Source organism: Temnothorax nylanderi, unplaced genomic scaffold, assembly GCF_030848795.1.
Source record: "Temnothorax nylanderi isolate EJ_2023f unplaced genomic scaffold, tnyl_v1.0 TNYL_tig0467_pilon, whole genome shotgun sequence".
NCBI lineage: Eukaryota > Metazoa > Arthropoda > Insecta > Hymenoptera > Formicidae > Temnothorax > Temnothorax nylanderi.
Genome location: NW_027249529.1, coordinates 88269 through 107443, shown reverse-complemented (window position 1 = coordinate 107443; position 19175 = coordinate 88269). Strand labels below are relative to the sequence as shown.

Below are 19175 nucleotides of genomic sequence, written 5' to 3'. Positions count from 1 at the left end.
AATTCTTGCGACTCACGACTTTGCGACTCGCATTGTAGATCTAGCATTAAGCGTCGTCTACAATGGCAGCAGGAGTATACAGTAAGACGTAAGCAGTAAGTTATTGACTAATGGGATTTTTGCAATTCAAGAATAATCGACTATGGTTGGTCAATAGCTTACTGCTTACGTCTTACTGTATACTCCTGCTGCCATTGTAGACGACGTTTAACGCTTCTAACCTAAAGCGTCGTCTACAATGGCAGCAGGAGTATGCAGTAAGACGTAAGCAGTAAGCTATTGACCAACCACAGTCAATTATTCTTGAATTGTAATAATCCCATTAGTCAATAAGTTACTGCTTACGTCTTACTGTATACTCCTGCTGCCATTGTAGACGACGCTTAAGAGGAGCAAAACAGAAAAAAACTTTGGCAGCTTTCCAGCAAGCGACACAAATCGACACAAGTATCGTTTTATCTTTGTTACTCATTCCCAAAAAAGAAAGATAGAACTATGTTTGTGTCGACTTGTGTCGCTTACTGGAAAGTTGGTCATATTGTCCTCGGATTAGAGGCAGGAGCCAATTAAATAAAGAAGAAGAAGCTTACTGGAAAGCTCCTTTTAACGATTAATATCTCGCTTCGCGGGGCAGAGCGACACTTTTTCTGTCAGATTCTTTCGTTTCGTGCAAAAACGCGTCGATTGAGCATATTTTTATCAATTTTGGAAGTGAGTTGGTTCAACTATATAATTATTATCCCAGAAGGCTTCTCTCTGATAGGAGTATACGTCGTAATGGATATAAAACAAAAAATCATACAAAAGTTCAACGAACACTTGGGATCGAATTTGAAAAATCTCGAAGGAATTTATGATTTGCAAGAGCGTCTCAAAGCGGAGAAGGATGAGATTGAAAAATCAGTCAGTATTCATCTACAAAGTAGCATAACATATAAAGTGCGTTCGCGGAGCGTGTGCTATTAGCACTGTTGCTCATTCTATCCTTATTTTACATCTAATGAATGATAAAGATGGAATGATGCAATAGCTCTAATAGTATGCTCCACGAATGTACCCCTAATGTGACAAAACGTTATATACAATCACTTTTTGTCAACAGCTGTCAATGGCATCAACCACTGCTCCTTCCAAGGTAAAAGCAGTAGTTGAGAATGTAGAATGTGTCAATTGTGAAGTCAAGCAGTTACAAAAAACTTGTTTAGATCTGAGTAAGATGATTGAGGAGACGTTTAGTGAAAACGACAAAAATTTAGAGCTACAAGAAGTTATTGACAAGATAGGGCAGCTTGACAAATCGTTATCCTATTTATTCTTCATAAGATATATAGAAAATATTAGGTAATAAACTGTCAAAGAATATTACATCCGTAGAGTGTTTTATGATTTACCTATTAAATAGTTGTAACATTTTTATTCAGTGATGAGATAGAGACATTTTTGTTATCTGGTGATGATCAGTCTATAATAATTCTATATACGAGCTTGACAAACATCAGTTGCCAATTGCAAACATCTGTGTGTCATCACCTGGTCAGTTATGTCCATGAGACCTTACACTTTTGGCACAATCTAATCAAGGAAAAATTATCAAAGTATGTTTTCCATCTTTCACATATATTCAAATTTGTTAGTTACTATATACTTTCCCAACATGTAATATTTACAGGGAGTACAATGATTTATTGAAGACGTTGAAATGGCCCTTTTGTGGAACCAATGCCACTTCATTGAACGTACCTTTGCTAGAGACAATGACAAGATTTAAGATACTCATTGAATATCTCTTTCATCTGCAGTTACCGTATCCTTGTAATACACAATTTAATTGTTTTAGATTTCATTGAAAAGTGAATCGCTGAGATTATCTATATTGTCCTTAATGTACTTAGAGAAGAAATGATAAAACCTGTAGTAACATCTGTGCTGTTAACAGACTTTGCACCAGTTAGTTTGCCAATCACCTTTTTAGTACGTCCTCTCCGACAAAGATTCATTTATCATTTCACAGGAGCTAAATTGACAAACCGTCAAGATAAGCCAGAATGGTTCTTTACACAGATTTTAACATGGATCAAAGACCATGTTCAGTGGGTACAAAAGAACATTCAACCTGTAGCGGATTCTGTAGGTTTTGGACACTTAGATATTAAGGTGTGATATAATTAATTGTATTCTGATATTGACTATTAGAATCATATTTCTGGGCACTAATTACAGTGTATTAATAGGCTGAATTTATGCGCGCTCTAGTTCAGTTAGCCGTTGAGAAACTTCATTCCGAATTGCCCTTAGTGCAGTATGATGACACTCTGTTTGCGCATTTGGTAGACGAAGCTTTAGGATTTGAAAGAGAGTTACGAGAGACTCTGTTATATCCGCAATCTCAGCCAGCTACCATTTTCGTTCTTACGCAAGCCCATATTTTTGTAAAATGGATAAACATGGAGAAGAAATGTGAGTGCATGAAGAAACAATTTCGTACTTTGTGCACGCAATCGTGCACTCAAATGTATGCGCGCGCGCGTGTGTGTGTGTGTGTGTGTGTGCGTGTGCGTACGTGTGTGTGTGTGTGTCGTGTGTTGTGTGTGCGCACGCGCAAATATATATATATATATGTATATTTGTGCTGTTTAGACGCGACTGAAAAAATGGATGCAATATTAAGTTCGAATACAGCGTGGGAAAGACTGACGGGTCCTGATATAGATGACATGAAAGTCACTGAATGCGCAGATGCCTTTCTCACACTGCTCACCACGATTTCTGATAGATATAAACATTTGCCACAGCCTGGACATAGGTAAATCATACGAGATCGTTGTAAATAAGAGACGATAGTACTGACGATTGTTTATGTTGATATTGTTGAAGATTACAGTTTCTCGACTTGCAATTAGAATTGGTTGACGATTGGCGAGTACGATTGTTACAATTGCTACATGAAAATTATGAAGATCCATTAACGTCGCTTATGCCATATATTCTCAATACATTACATTATGTCGCAACCGTTTTGGAAGAATGGGGCGTGACCGTTGTATGTATATCTTCACCTACAATCACACAAAAAAATGACATATTACTTATCACGATCTTGCATTTGTGTGTAGCACTTCTTGCAGCTGCATTTCTTCAAGAAGCAATTCGAAGCTGTGGAAAATGCTATTGACAGAGGCAGCGACGTTAACGAGAACACCGGAGAAATAGAGGGAACTGTATTTGACGAGGCTGTAGTTCTCTTACGACGATTAGAGAAGGAACTGATAAATGAAATCAGCGATTCAGTTGCTTTAGATGTAAAGGCAAAAAGTAGAGCTTACAGGACGGATAAGTAAGAACTTTTACTCGCCGTTCACTATTACGATTATTATTTCATTCACATTACATTTATAAAGTGCTTTTTATTATTCCAAGATGGTTTGCGATGCAGTCTTCAAAAGAAGTTGCTTCATTATCAGTAACACCGAGTGGTTGTCCCATGTTCCAAGAACTAGCTACGCGTCTTCATACATTGCACAGTGTTCTTGCATTGCCGTTGTTTAATCAAGCTTGGAAGAATTTAGCCGCTCAATTTGATCAAGTATGCAAGATAAAAATCAAAGGAAATAGATTGCTATTCACCTATAATAATTTGTATCTTCTTCTCAAATCCTTCTTTTCGCAGTTTCTCTTCGAAGAAGTTGTACTTGTAAATCATTTCAATAGCGGCGGTGCCGAACAATTACAATACGATATTTTGAGGAACTTATTTCCATTATTTGGTTTGTACATTGACAAACCAGAATCGTACTTTCCTTTGTAAGTCTCTAAAATTATTAAAGCTATATTCACTTAGTCGTTAAAACAGATGCCATGATTCAGTTATTTTGATGTTCCAGAATCAAGGAAGCATGTATACTTTTAAATGTCTTGACGGGTTCAGCAATATTGCTTGAAGAAGCGTTAAATAATAATGACAAAAATGCATCGACAGAGATCTTAGCGGACGTCGGAGTACACAAAATGCCTACTAAAGTTGCTCTAAAAGTAATAGCGACAAGGACAGACATTATCCATATATAAGAGATCTTTCTCTTGAATATATTCTATAAAAATGAAATTTATTTTAATAGATTTTTCGCGCTTTCCGTTAAATTAGATATACTTTTCTATTCTTTCCCATTATTATATTTAATAATGTCCAGTCATTTTGCGCTGCTCTGTAAATAGCGTCTGAAGCGTTCTTAACATAGTAGCGTTATTCCACCATTGTCAGCGCCTAATAATAATAATCGATTGAGAGGAAGGACAGCCATGGCAGTAAGAATGCCTTTAAAAGCGTCAGATCTCAATTTGGATGAACTTAAAGAAGCAGTCATTTCTACAGCGGTATAGACACCAATTCGATTTGCTGTTGTTCCTATCACTAATGCCTGTTCGTGCATTGCCATGCAATGAACAGGCTCTGTTGCGCCTCTAAAAATTAATGAAGGATAATTTATGTAAATTATATTTTGTATGTCTAACTTCAAATAACATTACAGGTTTTTCTTACTTCATATGAAATTTAAGTTTTCCATCTATTGCACTCCACACGGCTATAGTTTGGTCCAAAGAAGAACTAACTATAGTAGTTTCGTTTATCGCTTCTAATTGCAGTATCTGTGACATTAAAAATCAATAATCAAACGATGAATTCTTATATCAAGTCTAAAAGTCGATAAAAGTCATCAAGTCTTTACCTCACATTCATGTCCCTTCCAAGACGCAATAATCAGACCAGTGCGAGTATCGAGTATCGTCAAGAAGCCTGATGCTTGACCTAAAGCGACCCAGTTACCACTGGGCGATACTGTGATACATCTTATTAAACCAGTCGGATTCATAGAAACCTTATCATATGATTTAATACGTTAAATTTTATACGAATATTAGTAATTACAATTTCACGCAATATCGACATACATATTTCATGCTTACTTTCATTTCATTGACATACTGGAATGTTCTACAATCAATAACTCTAAGGGTAATGTCCGTTGTTCCTACAAGAAGAGTCGTGGACGGAGAAGGACTCGAGGCTAAAGTGTTCACAGGAACGGGACGACTACTTTCCGGACATCCCAGAAGCGAACCCATAAAAGGATCCCAACAATGAATCACGCCATCGCATGTCACTGCGTATCTCAAAGATTCCAGGAATGTAAGTGAAAGAATAGATTTTTTGTGTCCAGTATATGTGTATTGACACGATGAGACTGTAGTTCCATCACCCTAATTCCATTATATCAGTAAAATCATAATTCTGGATGTTATACAATGGACATTTTGTCAAATTGAATGGAATATATCTTACCTGGCTTCGTAAACTCCATAATTTCACAGTTTTGTCTCTGCCACCACTCATAAAACTGTTCTCATTGTCTAACACGTAAAGACATCTCACACTATTTGTATGTCCGTTGAAAGTCTGAAGTTTTATCTGTTTTATATTAAATATCGTATCCTTCTCCGGTCTCCCTATCTCGTGCTCCCAATAGGCTAGCCAATTACCGCGTAGTTGTCTACCAGCGGATGACGGACAAGTTTCGCGACTGGCAACAATCTCCGTCGCCGATTGAAATCTCGCGTCATCTTTCTGTATCTCGAATCTATTTCCTATCACAGATATATTCCCAAAGCTGCAAACACCTTTATCAACCGATTCTACATTCTCTGCTACATCACAATCCACGGAAGTATTGTACTTATCCACGTTATCTTTAACAATGAGACACAAGGATGAACATATTATTTACGTATTATTTATAACGACTAATAACTAAGGAATGTAAATTTTGTGGGACATCTACCGTTATTTACGGAGATTGCTTTTATTCCCTGCTCGTAATCGTGACAAAGCTCTTGTATATGCTCGTGATTTTTAAGTATATGTTCCATCATTTCAATATCGACACATCTATAAAAAAGCATGTATGATTTATGAGCAAACTCAGTGGTGAATACTGCTCGTAGTTCTTCAAATGCCTGTAAGTAAAATTTAGTACATATACACATTTGCGTTCACGTTTTATCTATAAAAAAAATCAAACTATTAGATCTTACTTTATTTCTTTGCAAGTCTGACACGTCGCTATTTTCTACAACCGGAGGGGAATACGAATCTGCAATGTCTGCGTCAAGTTTGTTCCACGCATAAGTTTCATTATTAACAGATCCTTCATTCGCAGCTTTCATCCTGTGAAATAGTAAAAACGATAAGAATATTTCTGCATATATCTCTGCATTTCATTAACGCACAATGTATAATCAAATTGAAATACTCGTCTCCGTATTATTACCGTACAAAATGCTCGCAGGTTGTGCCTGCTTTTTGCCCAAAATTATTCAACAGAACTCCACCATCTAAATTTTCACTGAAAGCTTTGTCAAAGGCCAGAAAGAAGCGTTGAATTGGCACTGCTAAATGATTTTTCGTGATCACGCTGCCGAGCCGTAAGCTAAGAGTGAACATCGCTTCCAAGCATTTTTCAGCTAAGGCAATGCGTGCAAGCGTTCCATTTGGAAATGTAAATCTCGCGGTTGACAGTATGCGTACTGTGGGATGCAGGATGGATTTAACAATCGGCTCCTACATTCAAATATGGACAAATAAGAGCTATTTTTTTCATTATATTATTAAAATGTATAGTTATTAATTATATGATAAACATTACATGAAGCACATCCATCAACGTAGAATCATTGAGATATGTTGTAATGTGATTTAATAGAGCCAGACAAGAAATTAGGCCTCCTTCCAAATTTTGCGTAAGCTTTCTCTTGCACAATGCTAATAGCTCAACTATATGTGCGAAATATTGCAGCAATATAATTTGTTCTCCATATAATCCTGGAAAAATAGTTCATAAACTGTTTTTACTGACGGAATTAAAATAATTCGCATATTTTCGTACGTACCTGCAATAGCCGTGAGACACTCTAAGACTTTAATAGCATTTTGATCACCGGCTAGTATCGGCTTCTTCCATGCAACACCCTCCATACGCATAAAATTATTGTCATCGATTGGCATTAAATTTTCTTTCCCAGCGTAACATAACGTCAGCATTCTCAGAAGATTTCGCGACAAGTATCGTGCTGTGAGTACTGGGCCGAGTCTATGAGACAGCCAGATAACAGATTCCGCGCTCATCTCGGAAATTGTGCATTCACTTAGAACGGATTTTCGGTAAATATGATCCAGCTGACGTACATCTTCATCGCTTGATTTAATTACATCGCTTTTGTTATCAAGATCCGCAGGAAGCATAGCAGGATTGTCTTCCTTAGTATCTATATAGCACATATTTTCTGAGAGATTACTATCGGAATGGATATTCGTGGCGTATGCATTAACATAAGTAAAATCTTCGCTGGAAGTTTTACTGCCAACGTTGCAACCGATACTATTAAACTCGGTTACCAATTTAGCTCCACTGATATTTGATTGTTTAGGTATCGGAATCGTTGGCGATTTAACGGAGCCACCCGGCGAATTTTTGTTTCCATCGTCATTCAAATCATCGCAGGCATTCAAGTTGAGATCTATATGTAAGTCGATATCGTATGGCGCGGTATTATTTAATGAAATCCACGAATTATTCTCCGTCTCCATGGCAAATACTTCTGTAATACGTTCAATAAAAATTATCAGATAATTTTTCCCAGAGATAGGGGAGACCGGGGCTATTCGTGACACTGCTGAAATTTTGTCGCGGGCCTAACTTTAAAATGCTTGCTGCTAGAAACCTGTAATATCAATCACAGATGTCTCTTAGTGTCCTCTAGGTACCAACGGAATGGCATTTGCGTGTCAACCATTTTTCTCTCTCAATGACAAAAAGTCTGATTTCAAGTGCTCAAAGTAAAATTTTTCAAATCCCGAAAATTTGTTTTCTCGCCGAATAAAATAATAAGAGATCCGAAACGGTAAGTTATATTCAGTCACTCGACTTCACTAAGCATAATGCATGAGTAGATTTTATGGTATTCTTTCTTATCTAGCTATAAGTCACGGATCATGAATGAGGGGGGCATTTCGTGACACGAGCAATCGGGGCAACCAAAAAAACCACGAATAAGCGTTCAAAGGAAGAACCAGTTCGCAGGGGCCGTGGACGCCTTCGAAAAGTGGTTCCCCGTAATCGAATGTGAGCGATGAGGGCGATTAATGGAATAGGCGTTACTTTTTTCCTCATAATTTTTTATACATATAATATGTAAATTCTGACAAATAAAGGCTTTTTCAAAGTAAAAAGTAGATAAAAATTGCAAAAACGAAAGAAATCCATATAATTTGTTCAATCAGAGAAAGTGTTACGCATTACTCCATGGCCTGTCACGAATTACCCCGGCTCACAGTGGGGATTTTGACGATCTAGGCGCTCAAAAGTCCAAAAATAAACTTTTTTAAAAACATTTAGCGCTATAACAAATGTTATTATTAAGGTTCAACATTTGCAAAAACAAATTTCTTTACGCTTTATGACGCCTACAGCGGATATGAGAGAGGTTCAAACTGTTCACTATCGAGCGAGTGAACCGGATGCTCGGCGTGTCATAAGTATCAGTTGCTTTTATTCGCCGATTTTAAGCAAACAGCTGTAACCATAATTATTACACCTGACACTATGTATACTCCATGATTAAAGGTAACTAAACACATATATACACTTTTGTTTTAGTAATCCTGATGGTTCGTTTTTTATAGATCAAAATACAGTTCAGAAAATGAAAATTTGATATATATCTTACCAAAATGTAAACTTTTATATTGTTATAGCACAAAATAGCGGATTGATCTTTTCATAGATAGAAAGTAGAAGTATTTAGGTCTTCAAAACATTAAAGACATTTTGCGATTTTTTGCGATCTTTCAAATAGTGCGTGTTTTTGTAAATGTATGTGCCTATAATACGATCTGGCACGCGCGCGCCGAGGCGCACCGTGTAGACTTTTACTTTGTTATACCATAAAATAACGGATTGATTTTTCATATATCGAAAGTATGTAGAAGTATTTAAGTTTTCAAAACATTAAATTTTACGTTATGGCTGAACTAGCCATGGAGCTGTACTGCTGCTGTACGGACGGACAGCTCTGCCGCGGAGTGCGACTTAACGATATTAGTACCGTGATCGGTGTTTCGATGTCTCCAACTATTTCGTCGTATCTACGTTATAATTGTAGGGCCCGGATGTTCGGGCGATTTGTCGGGTCGCGCGCGGAGCACCGCTGCGTGCGAGTTGTATGTGTAACGATCGTCAATTCTTCTCTGGCGCGCGACTGCTGAACGTAAACATGTACGCGCACGCACACAACTCGCATGTAGCGGTGCTCCGCGCGCGACCCGAGAAATCGCTTAAACATCCGGGCCCTAATTATAACGTAGATACGACGAAATAGTTGGAGACATCGAAACACCGATCACGGTACTAATATCGTTAAGTCGTACTCCGCGGCAGAGCTGTCCGTACAGCAGCAGTACAGCTCCATGGTTAGCTCATCCGAAATATTGCCGTTATTACGATCACCCTCTCTCTCTCAGGAAAACGTCGAGAGTGAGGCGAATTCTAATGAAAGCTGTGATTCAGATTTAGAGTAATATGAAAATATTATGTCAAAGTTTATGTTTATGTTTACATTTAGTTTATGTTTAGGTTTAAAATTTCAAATTTTTTTTCTTTAGAAAATCACCTTTGTTCATAAAATCGCTTTTTTATCCATAAATAACTAATAAACACACTACTTTCTCATTCAAAAACGTTTTCTAGTATCATTCCACGTCAGCTTGAACGAAAACGAAAAAAATTACAAACTGGAGTAGATATTTTGTTTCAGATTTTTGAGCGCCTAGAACGTCAAAATGTCCCACTGTGCGGCCCCGGGGAAATTCGTGACACATGACACAGCGATACATTTCTTGATATATTTCGAGACTCGTGAGAGAAAAACCTATATATTTTTTTTCTTTTAATCTAGAGAGATGGACGATTACATCGCACTAATAAAAATTTTTTAAACATTTATACGAAGCGAGAAAAAAATTCGAAACAAAAATGTGTCACGAATAACCCCGGTCTCCCCTACTTATTAAATCATTAACGACTTATTTAGCCATCAAATGACATTAATCACCTTCGACATTGTTCTCTGTTGTTACATTAGACATATGATCGTTGATCGTTGGTACAGAAAATACAGCGACATTGTGTTCGGTGTCTGCAAATGAATCTTCATCTAATGGAGATAAAATACCTTCTCCCTCACTGCAAGGTCCACTTAAGTCGCAGCTCCTTCATAGAAATTTATAAGCAATATGGAGTAATATGATACGTGAAACTACATTAAAATCATATTAAAATACAATTAATAAATTAATGATCACTTTTTTTCTTACTTCAAATTCACAGTTCTATGAGTGCACGTGTCAATCGAGCCCTGTACATAATCTTTGTATCCTCCCACCGCTTCCACCAAAGGATTTATGAAATTGTCTAAAAATCTTCGTAGCCCTAGCCTAACTATTAACTTCAGCAGGAACATTCGGTGATATAATCGAGTAGTTCGAAACTTTGCGAGCGTTCCCGTAGGTATTATATCAGCGTACAATGCAGTATCTATGATAGAGCCGTTCTCATACAGTTTTGTAATAGATGAGAGAAACGTATCGACTGTATCCTTCGGTCCCAACGTTCTGCAACAGAAAATGGGAAAAATCGAAAGAATCTAATAATATAGTTACTCAGAAAAAAACAAAATTGTAAATGCACTTACTTTGCAATGGGATCGAAAAGATGCCATACTGCCAATACCGCACTATAAGGTTCTTCCATAATTTGTACTATGTGAGGTACTATCAATTGCAAAGTGGCTTCTCTCATACCACCGACATAAGGTAAAAGCCGTTCTAATTCCCTGGCGATTGCTTTTACTTTGCACTCACAAATTTTACACAGGTACTTTGTCTTCGTTTTTATTACAAAATCCACATTGTCCTCGATCTTCACGATAGAATTTAATTCTCGTACCAAACCATTGTATTCTTGCAACATTTTCACAATGTTATATAAGTATTGGCAATATTTGGAGAATGGGAACAGACTGCCAGATAAAATTGGTTGAAGAAATTGATGAGCGGATGGCGGTGGAAGGCCCATGTATGTTATCGTTGGATAACGAAAAGAGGTCTCATTCATCTAAATATAAAATTTATCACGTGCATATTATAATTATAATAAATTCTGCAATGTGTATCTCGATAAAATATAAGATCTTTCAGAATTATAGAAAGACTTAACTGACTAGACCTTATAAAAATAAATAAAGAAAGTCTTAATAAATGTCTTATTGTTAATTAGACGCGTAAATTAATTTTCAAAATATCGAGCTTTTTATAAATTATATTCTTTATACGATTATAAAATCATTAATATCTCAGATATATCGGAGAGTGTCAACAAACTTATTGTCAGACAATGCACCGAAAATGATTTTCGATTAATGTAGAAAAAATTCCAAAAATTTTTTAACGCATATGTTTGTATACAGGGTGTCCCATTTTAATCGATCATCCCCAAAAACTTTTTTAGTTGTGATTCTAGAAAAAAATGTTTCAGACAAAAATTGTTTGATTTGAAGGGGGACATATGATTCCAATATGAGTCGTGTCATACATGTCGTCATTTTCAAGAAATTTTAAAGACTAATTTTTTAAATAACTTGATTTTTTCCTTGAAATAAAAATTGTAGATCTCGTCGAGACGTTTTCAAAACACTATAATAAAGCCCTCTTTCATTAAGAATTTCCTGAGATATTTAAAATTTTGTTATAATATTTTTAATATAAGATATGAAATATCTTATGAAGTATATTCACTTTTCTATAACTTTACCTTCATACTTTTATACGTAGAATAATAAAAGGAAGTGAATAATAATAATTTTTACATTTGCAATTTTGCAAAATTGAATGCGTCTATAAAATGCAATCAAATTTTTTAAAATAACTTTTTCTATTTTTTTACAACAATCAATTTCTTTTATTATTCTACGTATAAAAGGTAAAGTGAAGGTAAAGTCATCGAAAAGTGAATACTTTATGAGATATTTCATATTTTATATTAAAAATATTATAACAAAATTTCAAATATCTCAGGAAATTCTTAAGATGATGCTGGAGTCGTCTGTTTTATTGATAAAATTACCATTTTCTTTCTACTCATGTAGCGTCGTATTAATTTGACGGAATTAAAAATGCTTCTCCATAATTGCAGTACATACATCAATAATTCAGGGAAACTCCGATTTGATATAGAAAACGAGAAAAAATTACGGAATTACAGATTTCCTTACCTACTTTTATCCTAATATGGCGTCTCAAGTTACAGCGATCGCTGTCAGCTCATCCCAAGATGTGCTTCATATAAAAGATATACCATTGATACGAACGTGAAAACGAGTTTCTCTGAATTGCACAACAAGAAAAACATCAATGAACCCTCCAAATCCAGATTAGAAGTCTAATATAAGAGTATAGTGTATATGACGATTCGTGTGTATGTGTGCGTGCAATGTAGGTGCTATCCTTGTCTATACAAAAACAGATATAGGTCGATAACATAGAAAATGATAATTTTGTCGGTTATACAGACAGCTCCAGCATCACCTTAAAGAAAGAGAGCTTTATTATAATGTTTTGAAAACGTCTCGACACGATCTACAACTTTTATTCAAAGAAAAAATCAAGTTCCATTCTAAGAAATTAGTCTCCTTTAAAATTTCTTGAAAATGACATGTATGATACGTCTGACATTGGAATCATATGTCCCCCTTCAAACCGAACAACTTTCGTCTGAAGCATTTCTTTCTAGAATTACAAATAAAAAAGTTTTTGGGGTGATCGATTAACCTGTATAAGATATGCTGAAGCATGTGTAGAAAAAAATGCTGACATTTTTTGAGGAATTTTCGAATTCTGCAGTTGTCGATAAGCCAAATTCTCTGAAATATTAGCTATTTTACAGTATGATTTTTATGTTTATTTTTCTTAGTTTTATTAGTCAATTAAATCTTTATCTAATTATGAAACATCCTGCATAATATGAAATATTAAAATTACCATTGAAATATCATTCATCTCTACGTTACCTACATTATAACTCTTTAGCATAATATCAATTTGTAGCAATAAAGACACAACGTTTCTTATACATTTCGGTAAATTATCTGCCGATGTCTTTAAGATATTTAGACACGTCGCGAATCTTTGTGCAAATAATACTTTTTCAACGTTCCAGGTTGCGCGGAATTTTCCGGCTAGAAATATTTCCACTATCAGACAACCGAGTATTTGTTGCTCTTTAATACGTCCACTGGCTACAATTTGCTTGTAATTTGTGGAAAAATCATGTGATCCTATTGCAGGTTTATAAACTTGATGGTTGACTTTATGCATGAAGGCATGCGTAGTTTCTACTTGTACGATTGCTACAACGGGATTGAAATCCTTCGGAAGGATAATAGGCTGATTAACGGGCTTATCCGATTTAACGTTATCTTCTGAAAGCAAAGAACCTCTGGAACGACTCAATAAACGACTCAATATGAGAGGCGACGATCTTGATGCGTTCGTTACTGTCGCAGATAATTCCTCTTCTTCAACACCAGAACTGTGGCCCTCATCGTCACTAATTCTACTCGCGAGTTGATCACTTTCTATAATCATAATAATTTGACAAATATTACAAGAATATCCTCAAAATTTCTGACAATTTGAAATCTCCGTCGAAACTTACTACTTCTATTAGTTGAAGATATCGGCCGAAGACGTGGTGGTACTTTACCCCAATAGGGAGATGGAGTTATTTTTTGTGGATGTGGTTGTGTGAAAAGTTGTACAACACCAGAATTAGTTAAATCAGTATGATTATCAACTAATTGTAGACAAACGTTTTTCGACTTTATAGCAGCTGAACCTGATAATCTATCATATAACGAATATAATATCAGAAAAGTTCGAATAAATAATAAATAACTCATTGGACTACGTTCGTACTTGTAGCCGAAGGTCAAGTCTATCCAGTGATGTAATCTTTCCGAAACATAAAAGCTCTCCAATGCTTCCCTATGTTTTTCAATAAAATCCTCTGGAGACGTTGCCCATGCTGGAATTTCTAAATCTGGCAAGTCCTCGTGGATAGACTGTAAACAAGACATTTAATCTAAAGATATCTAATCTATATTTTATTGTTAAATAATAATTTATATTATAGCGGTAATGCATGGCTCTGTATGGCAGTTGACTCTAATCGGCGGGTTCCGGATTTGATCGTGACCCTTAGTCTACGGGTGTGTTCGCGGAGCGTGCTATTAACGCTATTGCATCGCTCTACTTGTGTTTTACATCTAATAAGCGATAGAGATATTTAGGAACGACGCAATAGCGCTAATAGCACGCTCCGTGAACGCACCCTGTATGCCTCGATTTTATGAGAGTTAAGGTTGTGAATGAAGGTACATGAGATAAACGGTAACCCATTTCAAGAATTTGTTTCTCTCTCTCTCTCTCTCTCTCTCTCTCTCTCTCTCTCTCCCTCTCCCTCTCTCTCTCTCTCTCTCTCAACTGTACGTAAATAATTTAAATTATTTTACCTTAAAAACACTAGGATCGATGAAAAACTGCGGTATACATTCATCAGGACTCCAATCGTGTAATCTTTGAATTGAAGCCGGGTATTCTCCAGGCACCCATAAAGGTCGTACATGTTTACAGAGCACGGATTTATTATATCGGCGTGAAAGATATACATAATAGGTAATCTCTGACAAAACGTCAGATACATGGTGTCCAACCTACGAATTAACGTTGCTTTTATTCAACACGAAACAAGTCTCTTACACAATTCACACAATTTATATACCTCGGTTGACTGCGAGTCAAACGTAAGATCCAATTGTCTGTCTCCCTTGTTTAATCGAAATTTGGACTTTGTCAGATCTCTCCAGTTTCCACCATTTCTCGATGTAAAATCCGTCACCCAAGGCATAACATGATGACAGCTGGGATTACCGTATCTCCTACCAGCCAAATTATTGAGCGCAGTTAAATAATCAAAGTTACTGATACAATTATACATCCACATCTCGCATAATTTTTCAATATTCTCATTTAAACCAAAATCAGTGTTGTGTGAACGAAGTACACCATCTTTTTTATCATAAACATTGCCACTCAAATTTTTCTCTTTACTTTCTTGAGAAATAGTACCTGTACACTCGCTATCAGGTTTCAGATAAATATTATCGTTTAATTTCGGTAATACCTAGGAACAAAATTAGCTCAAACAAGATATTCTTTCTTCCAATCTTATTGAATTCTTATTATATGCTCATTATACTCTTTTGTCTTATTAAATACTAAATATTAATTGTGCTAAAATATTAAAGTCTGCTATGCAAGATATACCTGAATAGTAAAATTGTCTGTAACCAATATGTCACTAAGCGTAATTTCTCCTAACGCAAGACCACGATCGTGCAAGTCTCTGGATAATCTCAATAACTGATAAACTACAAACAATGGTTTTCCATGACTCGTACTAAGAGCAGCGGGACTGTACATTACGCACCTAAAATTAATGTCTATAAGTAATAGAATATAAAAATATCTTGCAAATATTGTTATATGTTGAGAATATACAAATAAATATAGTTTGTGTATACTCACTCACGAAGAGAATAATTTGCAATCTGCTCATAGAACATTATAAATGCGGATGGTGTTTCTATGGCAAAATGAATTGGTACGAGATTGCAATGTGTTTCAGATAATATACCATTTGATACTGATAAGACCATACCGTGCTGTACTTGTACCAAAGTACAGCCATACATTCTATTCAGTATTTCATGCATGATAGTAATGTCGCTTACATTAGCAGTGATATTAGATTGTTCCTTTTGTTCAACAAAATTCCAGGGATCTGTACATATTTTACAAAAAATTATTGACTAATATAAAGAAAAATATCTATATGGAATAACCAAATCTATCAAGAACAGATTTTGAAAATGTGTTATAAATTTTGTAGATAAAATGCTAGCAGAAATATAACAGATCTGCTAACAGAATATAATGGCAGATTGACTATAAAAACTGAGCAGAATCTGCTGTTTCATAACCATTTAAATGTTTATGAAGTGACAATTCTGTTCAATTTCTACCAACAATTTACTGTCAGATTATATCAGCAAGCTCTGCCAGCAAAACCATGAGTTAATGTAGATAAATTATACTGAATCTATTACTGAAATATCTGAATAAATCCACAGCCAATCTATCACCATACTACAAAGTTTGTTTACTGGATAGTAACAAAAAGCTGGAAATCTAAGTTTAAAAATTTTTAATGGTACGTTGAACACATACTGTAATATTTCTTATATGTTTCTTTCCATAGATTTCGATAATTAGTTTCTGCTACATAATGCAACAATTGCGAAAACATTAACTCTTCTTGGTTCCTTGTGCTACTGATAGGCCTTCCTCTCGGTAAAGGAATTGCATTCCTGTGTTGTTTTACATATACCTAATGATAACAAAATTTTACCTCGTGTCTCGATATAGATTATTTCATATGAAACATGCGAAAAATGTTGAAAATACTTTTGCATAAATTCTCAGCCAATCGCCACCCAATTCATCGATAGTCGGCTGCGCTGCAATTTCATCATTGGACAAACGATCGTGACTAATAAAAGTAAACGAGCCAACTGTTAAAAACCGGGAAAGCCAATTTCTGTGAACTGTCAAGCAAATTCTCTCATCTGTCAGTATCATATACTTTGTTGGTACCAGCAAATGTTCCTTTATTACATCCATTTCGTTTTATTCAATCACTATATTTGTAAATAAAAACTCTGGTTTTTTCTCCATTTTTATTTTATTTTGTATCGACGTAAAATAAAATAAATTACGTATATTTATGAGTACATACTGACGATACTGACACATATGTAGCATCAAGTCGACAGCAGCCATAAAGGCCTTCTTCTTTTTTGTTTAATGGCACCCGCCTCGGCCGCCTCTTGTCAGTGGACGATACGGCCAATTTCTTGTTGAAAATTGAGTGTCAATATGGGTCCGTCCCGAGTTACGCATGAAACGCGTAGACTGCATAGAAAGTCGTTCCGATTTAATCAATGCGCGCATTAAGGTGCGATTTCACGATGACGCTCGACGCTGGATTCGAGCGTCAAACAGCGCCAAAAAGCTAAACTGTGTTTAGCTTTGACACTTGACGCTCGAATTCAGCCAATCCAGTGGTTAGGTTATATTTCGCGTCCCTCTGAATCTATCACGTGACCAGATTTGACGCTCGAATCCAGCGTCGAGCGTCATCGTGAAATCGCACCTTTAGGAATGTTCAGTGTAAAACTCGGGGCAGATGGCGCCATGGCGTTCTGTCCTGTCATGGCGGCGTCACTAATACTAACTCAATATACATGTGTGTGTTGGTGTATCTGTGAGCACATCCGTGAGATATAAGGTCTGTTTTCTGTTGCTGCACTGCTGAACTAGTACAGAACTAGTGTACTAGAGTGGCACTAGTTCAGCAGTGCAGCAACAGAAAACAGACCTTATATCTCACGGATGTGCTCACAGATACACCAACACACACATGTATATTGAGTTAGTGTTAGTGACGCCGCCATGACAGGACAGAACGCCATGGCGCCATCTGCCCCGAGTTTTACACTGAACATTCCTAATTGGAAGCGCTTTGGTAGCGCAGAGAATTCCCTAGATTGTACTAACCGTACTGAATTCTTAGGCCGGTATTCATAGTCAAATCTTATATTTAAGGTCGTCTTAAGCCCGTATCACACTAGCGGCTCGCGGCCGCGACTGCGATTGCGATTTCGTCCCTTGACCAATGAGAAAGAAGCTGCTGGCAATTCGGGCATTTCTCATTGGTCAAGAGACGAAATCGCAATCGCAGTCGCGGCCGCGAGCCGCTAGTGTGATACGGGCTTTAAGGGGATCCTGGAGTGACAGCGACAAGGCATAATCGGTCTAAGCAATATCTTTGAATTGGCTGAACAGAATGGAAAATCCTTTTACACGATTAAAGTACGCACAAAAATGTAGAGGGCTGTACATGATTTTTTCTGATAAACTAAAAAAAAAATTTATTTTTATAAATATTGTCTTCACCTGACGACAATATTTGCTTTATACAAAAATTCTGCAGTATTTCTATAGAAAATAGTGATGCAGCTCTCTACAAAAAACTGTCAGGAATAATATCGTGCAATTAGAAGTAAGATTTGAAGCCTAAAAAGAAAGATATTACTTAGACCAGTGGAAGATGCAAGGTTAGGTGCTATCCTTGTCTATATCCTTGTCTATACAAGGACAGATAGAGTCGGTGAGCACTTCTTTATCGACGCTGATCGAGTTCGCCTGCGGCTCCAGCATCCCCTTAAGGGGATCCTGGAGTGACAGCGACAAGGCATAATCGGTCTAAGCAATATCTTTGAATTGGCTGAACAGAATGGAAAATCCTTTTACACGATTAAAGTACGCACAAAAATGTAGAGGGCTGTACATGATTTTTTCTGATAAACTAAAAAAAAATTTTATTTTTATAAATATTGTCTTCACTTGACGACAATATTTGCTTTATACAAAAATTCTGCAGTTTTTCTATAGAAAATAGTGATGCAGCCCTCTACAAAAAACTGTCAGGAATAATATCGTGCAATTAGAAGTAAGATTTGAAGCCTAAAAAAAAAGATATTACTTAGACCAGTGGAAGATGCAAGGTTAGGTGCTATCCTTGTCTATATCCTTGTCTATACAAGGACAGATATAGGGCCAATTCCTTTTAGTGACACAAGTCGACACAAGTGTCGTTCTGTCTTTGTTATTCATTGAATGCCAAGAAGGATAGAACGATGTTTGTGTCGAATTGTGTCGCTAAAAGGAATTGGCCCATAGTCGGTGAGCACTTCTTTATCGACGCTGATCGAGTTCGCCTGCGGCTCCAGCATCCCCTTAAGGGGATCCTATAGCGGCAGTGCACTTTATGCACTAAGTGCACACTTTAACTCGTATTTTATTTATTATAAATGTTTAAGAGCAAAAA

General features: G+C 36.3%; 2 protein-coding genes across 5 annotated transcripts; one reads left to right on the top strand and one right to left on the bottom strand.

Annotated features, from left to right (window-relative positions):
* Positions 1-382: 382 nt before the first annotated feature.
* Rint1 (RAD50 interactor 1) lies at positions 383-4684 on the top strand. 3 transcript variants are annotated; one of them, XM_071722196.1, is made up of 12 exons: positions 384-903; positions 1103-1341; positions 1422-1595; positions 1670-1804; positions 1893-2154; positions 2232-2457; positions 2638-2803; positions 2875-3040; positions 3114-3334; positions 3418-3583; positions 3668-3801; positions 3882-4684. In XM_071722196.1, the coding sequence occupies exons 1-12, from the start codon at positions 778-780 to the stop codon at positions 4063-4065; spliced, it is 2199 nt and encodes a 732-aa protein (XP_071578297.1). In that variant the 5' UTR covers positions 384-777; the 3' UTR covers positions 4066-4684. The 3 variants fall into 3 exon arrangements, with proteins under 3 accessions (XP_071578296.1, XP_071578297.1, XP_071578298.1); XM_071722197.1 differs by having other exon boundaries at positions 802-903; positions 1103-1135; positions 1206-1341; positions 3418-3801; XM_071722195.1 differs by having other exon boundaries at positions 383-903; positions 3418-3801.
* On the bottom strand, positions 2842-17216 carry Wdr81 (WD repeat domain 81). 2 transcript variants are annotated; one of them, XM_071722194.1, is made up of 22 exons: positions 16691-17216; positions 16454-16613; positions 15752-16007; positions 15491-15653; positions 14946-15347; positions 14677-14877; positions 14081-14226; positions 13821-14008; positions 13145-13740; positions 10801-11222; positions 10424-10720; positions 10162-10319; positions 6943-7650; positions 6699-6874; positions 6324-6613; positions 6088-6220; positions 5835-6009; positions 5339-5742; positions 4963-5256; positions 4725-4874; positions 4538-4644; positions 2842-3056 (listed from the first exon to the last, which is right to left on the bottom strand). In XM_071722194.1, the coding sequence occupies exons 1-22, from the start codon at positions 16904-16906 to the stop codon at positions 3053-3055; spliced, it is 5646 nt and encodes a 1881-aa protein (XP_071578295.1). In that variant the 5' UTR covers positions 16907-17216; the 3' UTR covers positions 2842-3052. The 2 variants fall into 2 exon arrangements, with proteins under 2 accessions (XP_071578295.1, XP_071578294.1); XM_071722193.1 differs by lacking the exon at positions 2842-3056 and adding an exon at positions 3355-4458 and having other exon boundaries at positions 16691-17210.
* Positions 17217-19175: the final 1959 nt, after the last annotated feature.

Excerpts from the sequence above, each read along its gene's own strand:
- Rint1 (XM_071722195.1), top strand. The coding sequence starts at position 778 with ATGGATATAAAACAAAAAATCATACAAAAGTTCAACGAACACTTGGGA. Across the intron at positions 1,342-1,421 it reads AGATATATAGAAAATATTAG|TGATGAGATAGAGACATTTT; the intron begins GTAATAAACTGT and ends ATTTTTATTCAG. Across the intron at positions 2,458-2,637 it reads GATAAACATGGAGAAGAAAT|ACGCGACTGAAAAAATGGAT; the intron begins GTGAGTGCATGA and ends TGTGCTGTTTAG.
- Wdr81 (XM_071722193.1), bottom strand. The coding sequence starts at position 16,906 with ATGGATGTAATAAAGGAACATTTGCTGGTACCAACAAAGTATATGATA. Across the intron at positions 6,875-6,942 it reads GTGTCTCACGGCTATTGCAG|GATTATATGGAGAACAAATT; the intron begins GTACGTACGAAA and ends CTATTTTTCCAG. Across the intron at positions 6,221-6,323 it reads ACCTGCGAGCATTTTGTACG|GATGAAAGCTGCGAATGAAG; the intron begins GTAATAATACGG and ends ACTATTTCACAG.